The 16,102-nt window shown below is 42.4% G+C and overlaps 1 protein-coding gene across 2 annotated transcripts in view; it reads left to right on the forward strand.

Moving 5' to 3' along the window:
• The window catches only part of MYOF (myoferlin), a 106,648-nt gene that overhangs the window by 65,879 nt on the left and 24,667 nt on the right, over window positions 1–16,102 (forward strand). For both annotated transcript variants that reach the window (XM_066622085.1, XM_066622086.1), the window contains 8 exons: window positions 2,164–2,272; window positions 4,758–4,835; window positions 8,381–8,562; window positions 8,653–8,811; window positions 8,926–9,027; window positions 10,565–10,726; window positions 12,406–12,571; window positions 13,348–13,424. In XM_066622085.1, the coding sequence (XP_066478182.1) occupies window positions 2,164–2,272; window positions 4,758–4,835; window positions 8,381–8,562; window positions 8,653–8,811; window positions 8,926–9,027; window positions 10,565–10,726; window positions 12,406–12,571; window positions 13,348–13,424 (1,035 nt within the window). The remainder of the gene's footprint in view (window positions 1–2,163; window positions 2,273–4,757; window positions 4,836–8,380; window positions 8,563–8,652; window positions 8,812–8,925; window positions 9,028–10,564; window positions 10,727–12,405; window positions 12,572–13,347; window positions 13,425–16,102) is intronic.

Consider the following 16,102-nt stretch of genomic DNA (forward strand, 5'->3'; position numbering starts at 1 on the left):
ATGAACAAATAGCTTGACTTGCTGATGCCAACATTAATTTTAATAAACAAGTGGTGCTTAAAGATGACAGGCAGCCCAAACCTATTCAGTGCTGGTGCAGCGGGGCCGCATAACCCATACTGTATCCAGCACTGAAATTGGGCGGGCCAGAAGTCTCCGTGGGGAAAGGGAGCATTTGTTTTCTTATGCCATGTCAAGCCCTAGCCTGCCCAATAAGGTTTCTCAGTTCTGCGCCAGCTAAATTGCTGGTGCAAGTGTAAGTAGTTCCTTGTAGGGCTTTCAGGCCCAGGAAGGGGGTTAGGATATGGTGGAGGCCTCTTCTGCTGACCCTGCGCATTACACCCTGTTTCTGCTGTCCTCACCACCTCCTAGGCATGACCACCATGCTGTTCTGCCCCCCCCCCCCCGCCACCTGGCATATCACTTAATTGCTCCAGTGGCTGTTGTGCTGGATTCCCGTCAGTGCTGCGTACACACAAGTCATCGCAAACATAATTTATGGCTATCGCTGCTCTGACACTAACCCACTTTAGGATTGGGCTGTAGGGAACCCTTTTTCACTTAGTGCAGCATGTGAGAGATTGTAGCAGTCTAGTATTTGAGTCACCTTATCAGGTAATCTACAATAAAAGATTAAAACCAATTTTTTTAAAATTGGTGCTAATATTGGAATGCTGAAGTTCTAGATGAATCTATTTCTTGTAGAGCAGTGTTTCTCAAACTGTGGTTTGGGACCTACTATGTGGGTTGTGAACCAATTTCAGGTGGGTCCCCATTTATTTCAATATTTGATTTTTAATGTATTAGACTTGATGCTACCGTGGTATGCGACTGCATTTGGGGAAATGTTACAGACCTGTACTTTTGACAAGCTACTATATATATTCTTTTAACAATGATAGTCAATGGGACTTACTCCTGGGTAAATGTGGGTAGGGTTGCAACCTAGAATTGTTACAAATGTTCCTGTCTGATTATGTCACTTCTGGTCATGACATCACTTCCAGTTGGTCCTGACAGATTCTCATTCTAAAAAGTGGGTCCCTGTGCTAAATGTATGAGAACCACTGTTGTAAGGAAATGGAAAGTTATGGAGGTTAAACTAGGTTAACCTGCTTTAACCTCTATCACTTTGGGTCTCTTTGGGGGTGGGTTCAGTGGCAATGGCACATGTCAGATCTTATTTCAAACCTCTCTGCCCCTTTTCTCTCTTCAGAGATACACCACCACAAGAGGTGGTGCACATCTGAGGAGACCCATGTGCATTCTTTGAAGAACATTGGGCACAACTGGTTTAATGTCTCAGGGCCAAACCCTATCCAATTTTCCAGTGCTGGTGCAGCTGTTCCAAAGGGGTGTATGCTGCATCCTGTGGTGGTGGGACAGTCACAGAGACCTCCTCAAGGTACGGAAACATTTGTTGCCTTACCTCAAGGCTGCATTGCAGCTGCACTGGGATTGGAACGTTTGATAGGACTGAAACCTCAGTAATTTATTTATGATTCAGGGCACAATCCTAACCCCTTATGTCAGTGCTTTCCAATACTGACATAAGGGCAATGCATCTCTGAGGTAAGGGAACAAGCATTCCCTTACTTTGAGGAGGCCTCCGTGAGTGACATCCAACTGCAGGATGCAGCACTCGTCCCATTGGCTGGAAAGCACTGACATAAGGGGTTAGGATTGTTCTCTCAGTCACAATAACATTCAGAATAGCTAGCAGTTAAATTGAAACAACAATGTAACAGTAAATTTACGGTACTGTTACAAATAACAGTAAGAAAAGGAAAACAGCATCACAATAGACTCAACCTAGGATACAGAAGAAAACCATCAGCTTTAAAACTCCAGAGTCCTAAAAGACATCCCCCCCCCCAAAGAAAGTTTTCCTCATTTGGTACTGAAAGGACACTAGGCTTAGTACCAGGCAAACTTTTCTGAGCAGTTACTACCTGCCTCACCTTTGACTGATGGGCAACTCCAAGAAGAGTCGCCCAGGGTGATAGTAACAGTCAGGCAGCTTCATGGGGGAGAAAGCAGTTTTCATCATGAATGAATTAATATTACTACATTTTTTAACCCTTTTTTCAGGAACAATGAATTAGGATCAATTAGGATCCTTAGGCTCAATTAACTGGATTTGGTATATGTGTATCTTTTTAGGGAGCTGATACAAGTACTGATGATGGAGACAGGACTTCTGAGAAGGGCAAAGATACAGCAACACATGTATTTGGTGCAAACACTCCAATAGTCTCATGCATCTTTGACAGTAAGTCTGTGTCAGATTCTTCATGTGAGGCTACATTTGGTATGAATCTTGAATGAGGGATACCATGCAAACAATCCACTGCAGAATTGCACTGGGGCACTTAAAGCCCTGGTGCTGTTTGCCCAGCCTCCTCTGATGGGCTTGGGGCAGAGGTGGGAAAATGAGCCAACTGATTGGCTGCTGAATCAGTTCGGGTGTGGCATGGCTGTTGCTGGGGCCAGAAAGGTCTCCCCAGCCTCAGTCCATGCCTTTTCAGCAAGCCCCGCCCGCCCTATGTCCAGTCTGAGACTAGCTGGTCACTCCATGTGGGGGCCAGGTAGGAATTTTTGACTGGTAACCTGATTGGCCATGGTTATTGGTGTTTTTGACTACCCTGGACTGGTGTTTGGGCATGGTGTTGTAGTTATTTAAAGGTTTCCCTTGGTGGGGCAGGTGGCGTGCTGGCTGGGTAGCCAGGGATGGGGGTGGCGTGCATGCTGAGGGGGATGCCAGGACCTCTCTGAAAACACTTGTCCGGATTGGTGAGGCTGGTTGGCGAGCCCCCTGGCTGGTTAAGCAAGGGCCAGCTCACGGCTTAGCCTGTGCTGGTCAGTGCTGGCCAACCGCCTCGACCCTTTGGGGTTAGCTGCAATAGGTTAACCCTGTCTCTGATGGGGTGATGCCTGGAGTCAGCATGTCACGTTCATGGGGTCTTGAGGGAGGTAAACGGCTAGTGCCGTTTCCCCCCAAGCTATTAGTGGCCAGCAAGCTTTGGGGTTTTTACTAGCTCAGTTTTTCCCTGCTGCAGGTTATTTTTATTAATTCAATAAATTACAATCATCCCAAGCCTCTGTCTTATGTCCTTCTTGGGGAGTGCCTGGGTAAATGGTTTGGCAAAGAAATATTACTTGAAACATTTTCTGATGTAAATGTTACATTTTCTGAGGGGTGTTTTTCCTCAGGAAAATGAAACAAGTAATATTATAGAAATACAAGGTGAATTACTATTAGCAGATCCCTTCTGTTTCACTAAAAGGATAAATACATAGCCTTGCCTTACCCACAAAGTTTCCTCACATCATTTTATTTCTGGTTTTGTATGGCACACTCTGGGTGAACTATCCTCATTCATTTCCTTCCCTGTCATGCATCTGATTAAGTAGATTCCTGCCTATGGAAGTTTGTGCTATGATACATGAGCTACTCCTCAGGTGTAGACTCTTTGTTGTTTTTGCTGCAACAAATGGCTATTCTTCGAGGTTATTCTTCCACTGCATCTTGTGTTCCAGTTGTTCCTACCTGACCGCTTTCTACAATACTCTGATAATGTTTGAATCCAAGGCATCATGTGAGAGGACCATAAAACATGACTACTCTCCATGACAACATTGCCTACCCTTGTAGGGAGTGGATGCTGGTGTGTGACAGAGCTGCATCATTGGTCCCTTCATGTTGTCTCCTGGATTCAAGTGCTACTAGAGTGGCTTTGATAGCAATGATGTAAAAGTAGCAGCCATACTGCTACTCTGATGCCTGGGTTAAGGGGCATGTCTAACATTGTCTAAATATGGGCATTTGTATTAAGCTGAATCATAACTTTTCTATGAAATGTTTAGTGACCATTTAATAAATCAAGAACCTAATCAGACATTTTTGTTCATTACCAAGGGAAATTTCTTATTTTAGTTAGATACCATAAGTTGGAGACATTATGTTTCTGGATGTATAGGAACATGTATGTAATTCTACTGGCCCACATTTTTAAATTATCAGCTTTAGTTATCTGAACCAAATAATGAGAAAGATATAAGCTTCTAACCAGAACCTAAATCTGGTTACTAGTGAATCTGGTTGAATGTAAGTGTTGCAAACTCTAGTTTGTACTACTGCATATTTAAGTACTGCCATTAAGTTCTGTATGGAAGACATAAATGGTGTGATCCCTACTGAGAGGGTTTTCAACCTGTAGTAGTTAGACCAGTGTTTCTCAACCAATATTATGCATACCATCAGAGGTAACTGAGGTGGGTGGTGTCTGGTAATTTGTGTGGGACCCCCAGACCCTTGCCACCAGCAGTGAGACCTGAAATGTAACATGACAAACAGCAATAGGAGGCTTGGCTTGGTGGGCAGAGGTCCAGCACATGCTTTTTGCATGCTCAGAAAAGCCCTTCCATTCACTCTGAGCCTATTGCCAGATGCATCAGGTCTCCTAACCCATAAGTAAATTTTGATGGTGTCATCACCAGTTACTTCTGGTGATACTTCCAATAGGTGGACCATGCAAAATGGTATGTTGGTAACAAATGTTGAGAAACACTGAGTTAAACAACTTACCATTCAGAGAAGAGAGGAATGGGGGAGTGGTCATGGACTGGCACATCAGATGTGGAAAGAACAGAGGAAACCGGTGGCATGGACTAGCAAAAATGAAGTTGGATTAGAAAAGGTGAAGTTGTTATTTCGTTTGCACACATCTGATTTAGATGACGTGTTTGTGTTTTAGGAGTATACAGTTACCATCTTCGGTGCTACATCTACCAAGCAAGGAGTCTTATGGCTTTGGACAAAGACAGCTTTTCAGGTACAAGGGTGGGGAAGTGTCAAATCTTGTGATGAATGAATAGCTTGATTAATGGTTGGAATTATCTTTTATTAGTAGGGCCCTATGGCCTAAGATTTGGCTCTAAAAAAATAAAAGGCCATTTGAAATCAATATGAGAACTTCAGTCTTCCTCACTTCTGCAGCTCTTGATTTACTTCTCCTCCATTCAGTTTTCCTTCTTTTCAGAGTTTGCCCTGGGCCTCTGTCACTTCTCCTCATTCTTCTGGAACACTTACAGTGAAATACTATACATGTTGATTCAAAAGTTAGCTCAATTAAGTTAAATTGGACTTACCCCAGATACGTGTGTATAGGACTGCAGCCTTAAAGTCTTTCATTCTTCCTATCATAGGCCATTGCTTCTTCCATAATTCCTTTCCTAAAATATTCTGCATGCCCTACCCCTTTCTTGGATCAGTGACACTCAGCTGCAACCAGAAGCCCTACTGACTGCCTAGCCCCTTTTGTAACTTACAGCCCAATCCTGTCTGGGCTTTATGTGTGCTGATGAATCGTGTTCTGTCAGCAGCTGCAGCAATGGTGCATGGGCTAGGATTGCCAGTGCGAATCCCTTGCCGCCACAGACATGTGCCAATGGAGTGCCAGCCCTTGCCAGTGTTTGTAAGTCAGCAGAGGTCACATTCCAGAAAGGATCAGCACAAATCAAGCACAAATAGAGACATGCTAGATAGTAATATAACAGAATGATAGACATTATGGGAAACTAAGCTGTTGTCAGTGGGGACCCTGGCATTAGAGTCAGGGGGCCACGCGCTACTGGGTGTGAAGTGTCAAATAGAGGCATGCTAGATAGTAATATAACAGAATGATAGACATTATGGGAAACTAAGCTGTTGTCAGTGGGGACCCTGGCATTAGAGTCAGGGGGCCACGCGCTACTGGGTGTGAAGTGTCAAATAGAGGCATGCTACATGGTAATATAACAGAATGATAGACATTATGGGAAACTAAGCTGTTGTCAGTGGGGACCCTGGCATTAGAGTCAGGGGGCCACGCGCTACTGGGTGTGAAGTGTCAAATAGAGGCATGCTAGATAGTAATATAACAGAATGATAGACATTATGGGAAACTAAGCTGTTGTCAGTGGGGACCCTGGCATTAGAGTCAGGGGGCCACGCGCTACTGGGTGTGAAGTGTCAAATAGAGACATGCTAGATAGTAATATAACAGAATGATAGACATTATGGGAAACTAAGCTGTTGTCAGTGGGGACCCTGGCATTAGAGTCAGGGGGCCACGCGCTACTGGGTGTGAAGTGTCAAATAGAGACATGCTAGATAGTAATATAACAGAATGATAGACATTATGGGAAACTAAGCTGTTGTCAGTGGGGACCCTGGCATTAGAGTCAGGGGGCCACGCGCTACTGGGTGTGAAGTGTCAAATAGAGACATGCTAGATAGTAATATAACAGAATGATAGATATTATGGGAAACTAAGCTGTTGTCAGTGGGGACCCTGGCATTAGAGTCAGGGGGCCACGCGCTACTGGGTGTGAAGTGTCAAATAGAGACATGCTAGATAGTAATATAACAGAATGATAGACATTATGGGAAACTAAGCTGTTGTCAGTGGGGACCCTGGCATTAGAGTCAGGGGGCCACGCGCTACTGGGTGTGAAGTGTCCCGCAGTGTCCCGGAGCATTTGGAAAGCCTTCTGAGTCTCCAGAGGGCCTTTAAACAGTACTTCCAGTTTTCCGGAAGTACTGCTTAAGGGCCTGTCGGAGGTTCAGAAGGCTTTCTGTGTTCTCCGGGATTCCACACAAGGCTCCAGAACATCCAGGTAAGCGAAGGGGAGGTGCCAGCCGGGGGGGCATGCACGCTATGGTCATGGCCCTGGGCATGACGTCACCCAGGGTCACCACTGGCTGCGGGCAAGAGTAATATTGCAATATATTTCTTATTATTTTAGGAAAGGTTTTTCATGTTGCTTTAAAAAGCAACTGCTTTTTAAATGTGTAGATTTTCTGGTTTAAAATATAAAATATTGTAACATATGCAATGTATAATATACAAAATGTTCTACTTATGCTAAAATGCTATATATGTGATCTTGACGAAAATCTTTGGCATTTTCAGTGATTTTTAAAAGCTATACCTACTTGGGTCTCATTTTGTTTCTCTTTTCTTAGGAGTTTTCCTTAAGCATCTCTGAAAATTTATATTTTTTGGAAAAACACTGTAACTTATTAGTGTGTCTAAGTTCTATACGTCAAGATATATCATGCAATTTGTTATGAGAAAATTACACTTTATATGTGCAAAGTTAGAACTGTCACCTAACAGCACTTCTTTACTTTTCTGCTAAGAGAGTGAATGCTCTCCAAAGTTAAATAAAAGCATATAACATCCTCATTAGGTTCCTTGTTAGGGAGGCAGTGAGGATGAACTCTAAATAACCTTTTGAATAGCTCACAGCACTGGATAATAGCAATTTGTACAGGAAATGCTAATGCCCATCATCAGATACCTTCTTCAGAGCCCCTAATGATTTAGAGGTCTTTCTAATAGTAGGTCTAGAACCCTTTCATCATTCTCCTCTGCTTTGGAAGAAGAGGAGGTCATAAATAAGTGTGGTTTAGAGCGATGCTGGATCTATGTGTTAGGTTTGTGCGATTTATTGTTTAAACTGCTAATGGAGTAACCCTTTGTATTATTTATGAATCTACAGTGCAGTACATCAGCAAAAGTATTAAGCAATAAAGATACAACATCAGAGGGTTTTTAAAAGCAAACTTCAGAATCATGAAAATCACATCTTAAGTTTTCATTTTTAAAGTAAGATTTGTAGGATCAGATTCATAAGGTACATTACATGGAACAAGCTCATTGGCTTTGTAAATTTTCATGTTCACAACTATATCAACCGCAATTAGGAAATTCAAAATAAAACTCTGGAATCCAAATGGACTGCTAGTAATTGCCACCTCCACTGGAATTCTCATTCCAATTGCCTTTGCTGCTACCATCCATTAAAAAACAAAGCATGTGGTTGGATGGATAAACAAAGACACAGAAGGTTGCTCATTCTATTCGAGCAGTGGTTCTCACACTTTTAGCACCAGGACCCACTTTTTAGAATGAGAATCTGTCAGGACCCACCGAAGTGATGTCATGACCAGAAGTGACATCATCAAGCAGGAAAATTTTTAACAATCCTGGGCTGTAATTCTACCCACACTTACCCAGGAGTAAGTCCCATTGACTATCATTGTTAAAAGCATATACATAGTAGCCTGTTCAAAGTACAGATCTGTATCATTTCCCCAAATGCAGTCACATTCCATGGCAGCATCAAGTACAATACTAAAAATAATATGAAATGAAAATGAAAACTGAAATGACTGGGGGCCCACCTGAAATTGGCTCGCAACCCACTTGTGGGTCCCAACCCACAGTTTGAGAAACACTGTATTAGTGAATGGGAAATAATTCATGGGTCGGTGCATCCTCCATCCTCTGTGTGTGTATGTGTGTATCTATATATTTCTGTGCTCTTTCAGATCCATATGCTCATGTTTCATTCCTCCATCGAAGTAAAACAACCGAGATTATCCATTCAACATTGAACCCAACATGGGATCAAACCCTCATATTTGATGAAATTGAAATCTATGGAGACCCACAAATGGTGGCGCAGAACCCTCCTCTTGTGGTTGTTGAGCTCTTCGACAATGACCAAGTGGTAGGTGGCACTTTTTCTAGATCCTGGCATGATTTTAATGATGGCGAATTGAAAACAAGTTAACCACTTTGGACTCATTCATTTATTCAGGGCAAAGATGAATTTCTAGGAAGAACATCTTGCTCTCCTATGGTGAAACTCAATCCAGATGTTGATATCAAGCCTAAGCTTCTCTGGTATCCTGTTATGAATGGGAGCAAAGCTTGTGGAGATGTCCTTGTAGCAGCTGAGCTCATATTGAGTGAAAAGGTAATGACAATGCATGTCACTTTAGACTTAATGGTATCATGATGTGATGATTGCAATGCATGTTTTAGATTTAATATAAATTAATAGAAACTGTCTCTCTGTATCTCTAAACAGGGTGGCTCCAATCTTCCAATTCTCCCATCACAAAAGTCTGGCCCAAATCTTTACATGGTACCGCAAGGAATCAGACCTGTGGTTCAGCTGACTGCTATTGAGGTAATAAATTGCTTTAAGATTGCCACAATCTAAAGGGTTTACCAGTCTTGTGCGTCTAGGACAAGAGCCCTGGTAGAAGAATTTGAGCCATTTGTTAGGTAGTGGAATGCGTAGCCACCACTTTTGAATAGCCAAAATTTATGTATGCAGAACAAAATCTCCTGCTCAGGGTTTACCTTCTTTGGGCAAACTTCAACTTCGAACTGATTGCACAGGGGGAAAGGATATCCAGTAAGGCAGAGATTTTCAGCCTTTTTCATCTCATATTACACTAACAAGGCACTAAAATTGTCAAGACACACCATCAGTTTTTTTTTGTTTGTTTTTACAGTTAATAAGGAACACTGCACTGTCAGCTGAGGGCTCACATCCCCTAGTGACCTACAAATATATGACCCTCCCCCAAACTCCTGTGGCACACCTGTGAACAATTCGTGGTGCACGAATATGCCATGGCACAGTGGTTGAGAATCACTGCTGTAAGGGTACCCAGTACCTTAGATCCAACAGATCTGGCTGTAGGAATCTTACCATGTGGAAGTATGAACAGTGAGTTGGGAAGTTCCTAATTCAGATCTGAAGAACTTGGCTCCCATAAGCCACAATCTCTCAGAACTGCATCTGTTATATAGAGATGATACTGACCTATCCTACCAGGCTATTGGGAGGAATATTATTAACATCTGTGAAGTGCTCTGAGCACTTAGGAAAAGTGCTGTATAAATACTGAACTTTATTATTAAACATATTAATAACATAATGTAGGTTTATCGTAGTGCTCTTTCTGCCCCCCCTTTCGTTGTTCATTGTAACTTCCTTACTTCTGCTATCTGTCCCCTTACCCTCAGAGTAAGCAGTTGCTAGGTATCAAGTCGGACCTGCACCAGTGGTATCACTGGCGCAAGTCCACATTGCTCCATGCAAAAGCAGATCAGGCCTGGGAAGCAGGTTTGGAATCAGCATGTGCTGCTGCTACCAAATCTGGCCCACTCCCTGGCCTGATTCACCCACCCTCTTCTCTATCTCTTTCCCGTTCTACCCCCTCTCCACCCCATTACTCAGGTATTCCTCTGCAATGTGGAGGGGTTTGCTTGGAGCTGGGCCACAGGAACAGGTTGGGGAAAGGGTGTGGCTTTGGTAGCCACTGCTACCACTGAACACACCCCTTTCCTGGACCAAATCTGCTCTCCTCCTCACCTCCATCAGTACTCTGTTCCACCCTGCCCCACCTCCTACCAACTTACTGAGGTTGGCAGGTGGGTCCCGAGCCGTCGCCACATGCAAGGCCACTCTGGGCTCCCTGCCACTGTTCCAGGAGTGCATGACTTTGTGTAATATTGGAGGCTGTTTTGTGACTGCCATAAGGCAGTCTCTGCTGGTGAATGCTTGTTCCACCAATGGATAGACCTGTCAGGATAAGGTCATTAGTAAAATCATTTATTATAATTTAAAATAAAATAATTTTTGAGTTGCTTGCAGAATAGACCTTGTTTTCCTTTAGTAATATCTATGATAAGTACTGTTTGTTTTTATACAGATTCTTGCCTGGGGATTACGCAACATGAAAAACTACCAAATGGCTTCAGTTACTTCCCCTAGTCTTATTGTAGAGTGTGGTGGTGAAAAGGTGGAATCTGTAGTGATTAAAAACCTGAAGAAGACACCAAATTTTCCTGGATCTGTTCTCTTCATGAAAGTGGTATGGAAATGAATGCTCTTTCAGTAAAGTTTGTAACAGACTGTTATTACTGGTGAAGGAGGGGAGGGGAGAGAAGGGGGGAATCAATGAATCTAATCAATCCATATGAATCTAATCTGGTCTCATGGGGGTCATTTAAATATTTCTACATATCTGTAAATGCGCAAATGTAGATTTTAGCAGGCATTGTGCATCACTAGGACAGTCTTGCTCACAGAAAACTGCATGCACATACATCAGTTGTGGATACACATTTACATCCATATGAAGAGGTAGATGTAAGGTACAGGCTTGTAGATTCTGTATGGTGTGTGCTAAAGTCAAACAGTGCAGTTCACTTTGGCATGCGTTAACTCATGCAGAGAGCCCACGGTGATGCACAAACTGTCCAGTAGATCCCTCAGCCACGCTGGATGCTTGCTTTGCTTGCATACAGCAGCAAACTAGATGCATGGGGCTGTATTTTGCTGCCTTATATCACCAGATGTAGAACAGAACAATTATTGCACTGTTTCTCAGACTGTGGGTCAGGACCCACTAGGTAGGTTACGAGCCAATTTCAGGTGGGTCCCCATTCATTTCAATATTTTATTTTTAGTGTATTAGACTTGATGCCAACATGGTATGTGACTGCTTTGGGGGACATCTGTGCTTTTAACAGGCTACAATGTATATGCTTTTAACAATGTTAGTCGATGGGGTTACTCCTGGCTAAATAGGGATAGGAGTGCAGCCTAGGATATAAAAAAAAAATCCAATCACTTTGTTCTCCCCCACTGAGCTAATACCAATTGTGTGAGTGGTAGAAACTTAAGGCCCAATCCTATAATGGGCCAGTGTGTGGAAGGCTCTATGATAGCAGAACACAATTCCATTGTTGTAAAATGGCCTCTGGCAGCAGCCATTTTAGGTGCATTGCTGCAAAGGGTGACAGTACTGGAGGCTCACTGCTGAACCGACAAAAGTAGGTATGACAGTGGCAGGGGTGGGACAGCACTGAGGAAGGAAGTCTGGGGGAGTTATTGGCCTCACTTATGTGCACCAATATCCTAACCCCCATCTGTCTCCCTTACTGCTGCTGAAACATGCCTCAGATTTACACCTGCTAAACAGCAGGCATAGATCTGAGGAATCCCATGGTGGCGATGGAGGCCTTTCCCAGGATCAGCAAGCAAATGTTCACTTACCCCAAGGAAACCGTTCAATCACCCCCCTTCTGCAGCTACAGTGTGCGCTCCATTGGTGTGACCTCGTCAGTGGAGTGGGGATTTGGGTAGAATTGGGCTTGCCCTATCAGGATAAGATCCACCAAAGGGGATGGAAAAGGAGCTTCCTCTCCATTTCCACCCTATGCCATTGCTATGGTTAAGACTAGAGTCTTCAGTTAAGGTAAAAATTAATACATCCCATTTTTTAGTTTTAGAGTCCAGCTGAGAGGAAAGTGCTAGGTTAGAGGAGACAGATTGCCAGGAAGTAAGTTGCAGATGTTGAAAGAACTCACCAGTGAGCCAATTTTGCTCGTAAAATTGGGCAGCCTGCACTCCACTTTATATGTGATTGGTAGAGTCCACCATTTAAAAGCCATGATGGTTTCTGTAGTTCTTATGAAACCAAAGAATAATGTTGTGCATATTTTCATTGGTATGTTTTTTGCTTTACTTTATTTTTTTTTTTGCTAGCTGTTGCCTAAGGAGGAACTGTATACTCCATCACTAGTTCTTAAAGTGATAGACCACCGGCAATTTGGCCGTAAACCTATCGTAGGACAATGTACCATTGATTTACTGGACCGTTTTCGCTGCAACCCATATACTACCAAAGAAGACATTGCACCACAAATGAAAGGTAATGTTTCTGCAAAACTAAAGGCATTTTTCCTACAAGACGTGGGTTTGTCTTGCTGCACAATCCCTAGTGCAAGCCCCAATGAAATAAAGGAGAACAACTGAACATTTGTACATTTCCCATCATTTGTTAAACTTGTGTTGACAACATTCTCATTGGATTGTGCTCCATACTTTTCAACTGATACATACGACTAGTTCTAATGATTTTAAATAGCCAGACTTCAGAGTAGAAAGGTATTCAGAAAACAACAAGTACATTCACCTAAATCATCTTTTTGCACTGTGTGGCAAGGTTTATTGTGGGTACTGCTGCTGGGATTCAACCCTACTTTTTAATTCAACTACACTGCATCATGCAGTTAACTGTGCATGGTTTTTTGTCTCTCTGCTGGAAAACAAACAAACATAAATTCATTAATTATAATTATACAGTACAGTACAGTACTCTGCTTTTCAGCCAAGATTGGCTTTCAGGCTGACTTACAATTAGCATCCACACAAAGATACAATATAATTAGGAATATGTTGGGGGGGGGGGGGTGGTGACATTCTTATGGCCCCTGGCAGTTGGGGTTACAGTCCGGGTTCTAGGCTTTTCTTTTCAAACAAAGGGGTGCGGGGACAGAAGGAGCTGGGGAAAATGCAACAAAACTGAGAAATACAAGAACAAATGAACTGGAAAAAAAATCACAGTTCAGAAGATGACTTAGAAAAAGGGGTTGTATCTATATGTTTTCATGGGTTTCTGAGTTTTATGGAATGTTTTATTTCCAGTTAGTCTTCTGTCAGCTGCACCTCCTCGAGATGTGGTAATTGAACTGGAAGACACACAACCTCTACTGACTGCACAGGTAATCTTTATAATCGGCATAAGCTTGGCTTTTTTTGGTGGCTGCTTTATTTACTTTTTAGCAGATGAAAATCTAACCAGATGAAATGTCTACAGAAGTGGGTGGAAACTTTGAGAGTGCCATTAACAAAACATATTATGGCTGCATGGAAGAAAAAAAATGTCTTTATTCCTCTAGAATTAATATTGTATTAATGATGATCTCTTCTCTGCATATGCTTGTGCTGCTTGTGTGTTGCCTGCCCTCAGCTTTAGAACATATTTGCTTTCAAATTATTCAGTGAATAATTTGATGAATCATGTTCAATCTGCATTTTGTTCACTGGCAGTTCTCGAGATTCAAAATCTGAAACATTCAAAATATTTGTTTGATGGAATTTAGGGCGTACAAGCATCACTGCCATGTTAGATGCTGTTGAAATGAATAGCAGTTTCTTAGAAGCAGTGTGAATGAGTTTCTGGTATTTTCTCAATTACCTAACAAAATGAGTGACTTGCGTTAGAGGCATGTGGGGGAAATTTGAGGTAAAACTGTGGATTAAGGAAGTTCAAAGAAATTTTCATGTTCTGTGGGTCCCATCCAGACTAACACTTCTGTTTACAGAAGTGTGCTTGTTCCCTGAATGCGAGTTATTTCTGAGAACAGAGGAAATACAGTATTCCACGTGCACAAAAGAGCTCCTTCTGCTCATGCAAGGATTGCTTCTGTTCACTTAAGAGTTACTCTGGGTGTGACCTCATACTGAACATTGTTATGAAAACTTCTGCCAGTCAACTAACTTGCAAAATTGTTCACTGACAAAGGCAAATACGAATCCAAACACTGATTCTAATGCATTTTTTTTTGTTTGTGAAAACACTTGATAAAAATGTTTGAGGTTCATCTACAAATGGTATCACTCTGGAGCTTCAACATTTTTAAACAGCTATTTATCTGTTTTTTCGTTGTAATTGCAGGTTGTTTAAACCCTATTTGTCTTGCTTTGAGAATCCCCCCTCCCTCTGCCATCCCATTTAGTCTTTGATGTGCAGCTTCCCTTTAATTGTACCGTATGGAGACAGCCAATTAGATGAGTTAATGTTGTGTTATTGTAAACACAGCAAGCGATGCTAAAGTAAACTACAGAGGTCCATGTTCTTGCAGCTAATAACATATGCTCATTGTGTTATTCAGTCGTCCAGATTGACAACAGTAATTAGAGGAACTCAGTACTACTGCCATCCAGTAATATTTGGAAAGGAAAGACTGTAAAGTTTGTAGTGTTCAAAAGTGCCTGGCTGGCACGTCTAATATTTTACCTATTAATGACACATTTTTCCTGGAAGTTGCATTATGGTAGTAATTACAACCAAAAGAGAAGGGTGATATTGTTCCCAGGTTATCATCTGAATAGCAAACCTGATAGCAAACTTGTTTTAACAGGAAAATAATTTTCACTTCTTAAAAAGAAAAAAAAAGAGTCAATTAATAGAGATGAATTTTTGTCAGATTTCAAAGAAAAATGTCAGATTTCATTTTCTAGCTTTAGATGAGAGAAACTTCTGCTCTGGGCCTCCTACCTAGGTCATGAGTCATCTATTTGCAAAAGTTGCAAACTTAGTGCAGAGGGGAATAACTCAGTAGCAGAGTATGTGCCTTGCATACAAAAGATCTCTGCTTCAGTAACAGCCCAATCCTAAGCTGCCCAGCACCCAGAAGAGCAGCTGCGCCAAAATGACAGAATGCCATTTGGCTACCTCCAAATGCCAGATGCAAGGGGGCACCAGGATGAAGGTCTCTTGTAGTCTTGTGTGCTCCCTGAGGCATCTGGTGGGCCATTGTGAGATACAGGAACCTGAACTAGATGGCCTGATCCAGCGGGGCTCTTCTTATGTTCTTATGGCATACTGTAGGTGCTGCAGCAAATACTGGAGTCTCCAAGGGGAAAGGGGGCATTTGTCCCCTTCCCCTGGATAAGGGCGCAGGCCCCGCAATGGGTCTCTTCCAGTCTGCGCCAGCTATTTTGCAGACTAGAGGATCTCCTGCCCTGCCCTCTCCCCACCCCAGAACAGCTCCCCCCTCTGCCCTGACAAACCTTACTGCCACCTGCAGCTCTTCCCTTGCTCCAGGCGGAGTTCGTCCAGTACCGGGCTCAATTCCAACTGGCACTTTCCTGGCGCTGGTGGTTCCTCTCCAAGAGGGTGCCATAAAGCAACATGTTTACAACACCCTCTGCTAGCAGTACACTCGTACCGTTGGTGCTAAAGAGTTCATAACTATAACTAATATATGAATGAATATCCTTATATTAATCCTAAGATGAGTTTATCATTTCTTGCAAAAGAATCACTGCATAGTGACTTTTCTCTGACTCTAGATAATGTAATGTAAAACTTGTGAATATACTTCCACTTTATGAGATTTGTACTTCATCCAATTTTAGATAATTCTTTAAAAAAATTCTTGTACAGATGATTGTTAAACATCTTATCTTATGGGCACAAATTCACACAAAAGCTTCACAGTGGTGAGTGATAGGAGAAAGTTACAATGTAATAGTTTTTCCTACGAGAATGATTGTGTAAACTCACCTTTTGATTTGTTCACATTATAATCATGGTAGTGATAATTATGACATCACCCAAAGCAGGCATGCATAATTTGTGACCCACCAAGCCACACACTGCTTCACAGTGCAC

This window comes from Tiliqua scincoides, chromosome 3, assembly GCF_035046505.1.
Source record: "Tiliqua scincoides isolate rTilSci1 chromosome 3, rTilSci1.hap2, whole genome shotgun sequence".
NCBI classification, from domain to species: domain Eukaryota; kingdom Metazoa; phylum Chordata; class Lepidosauria; order Squamata; family Scincidae; genus Tiliqua; species Tiliqua scincoides.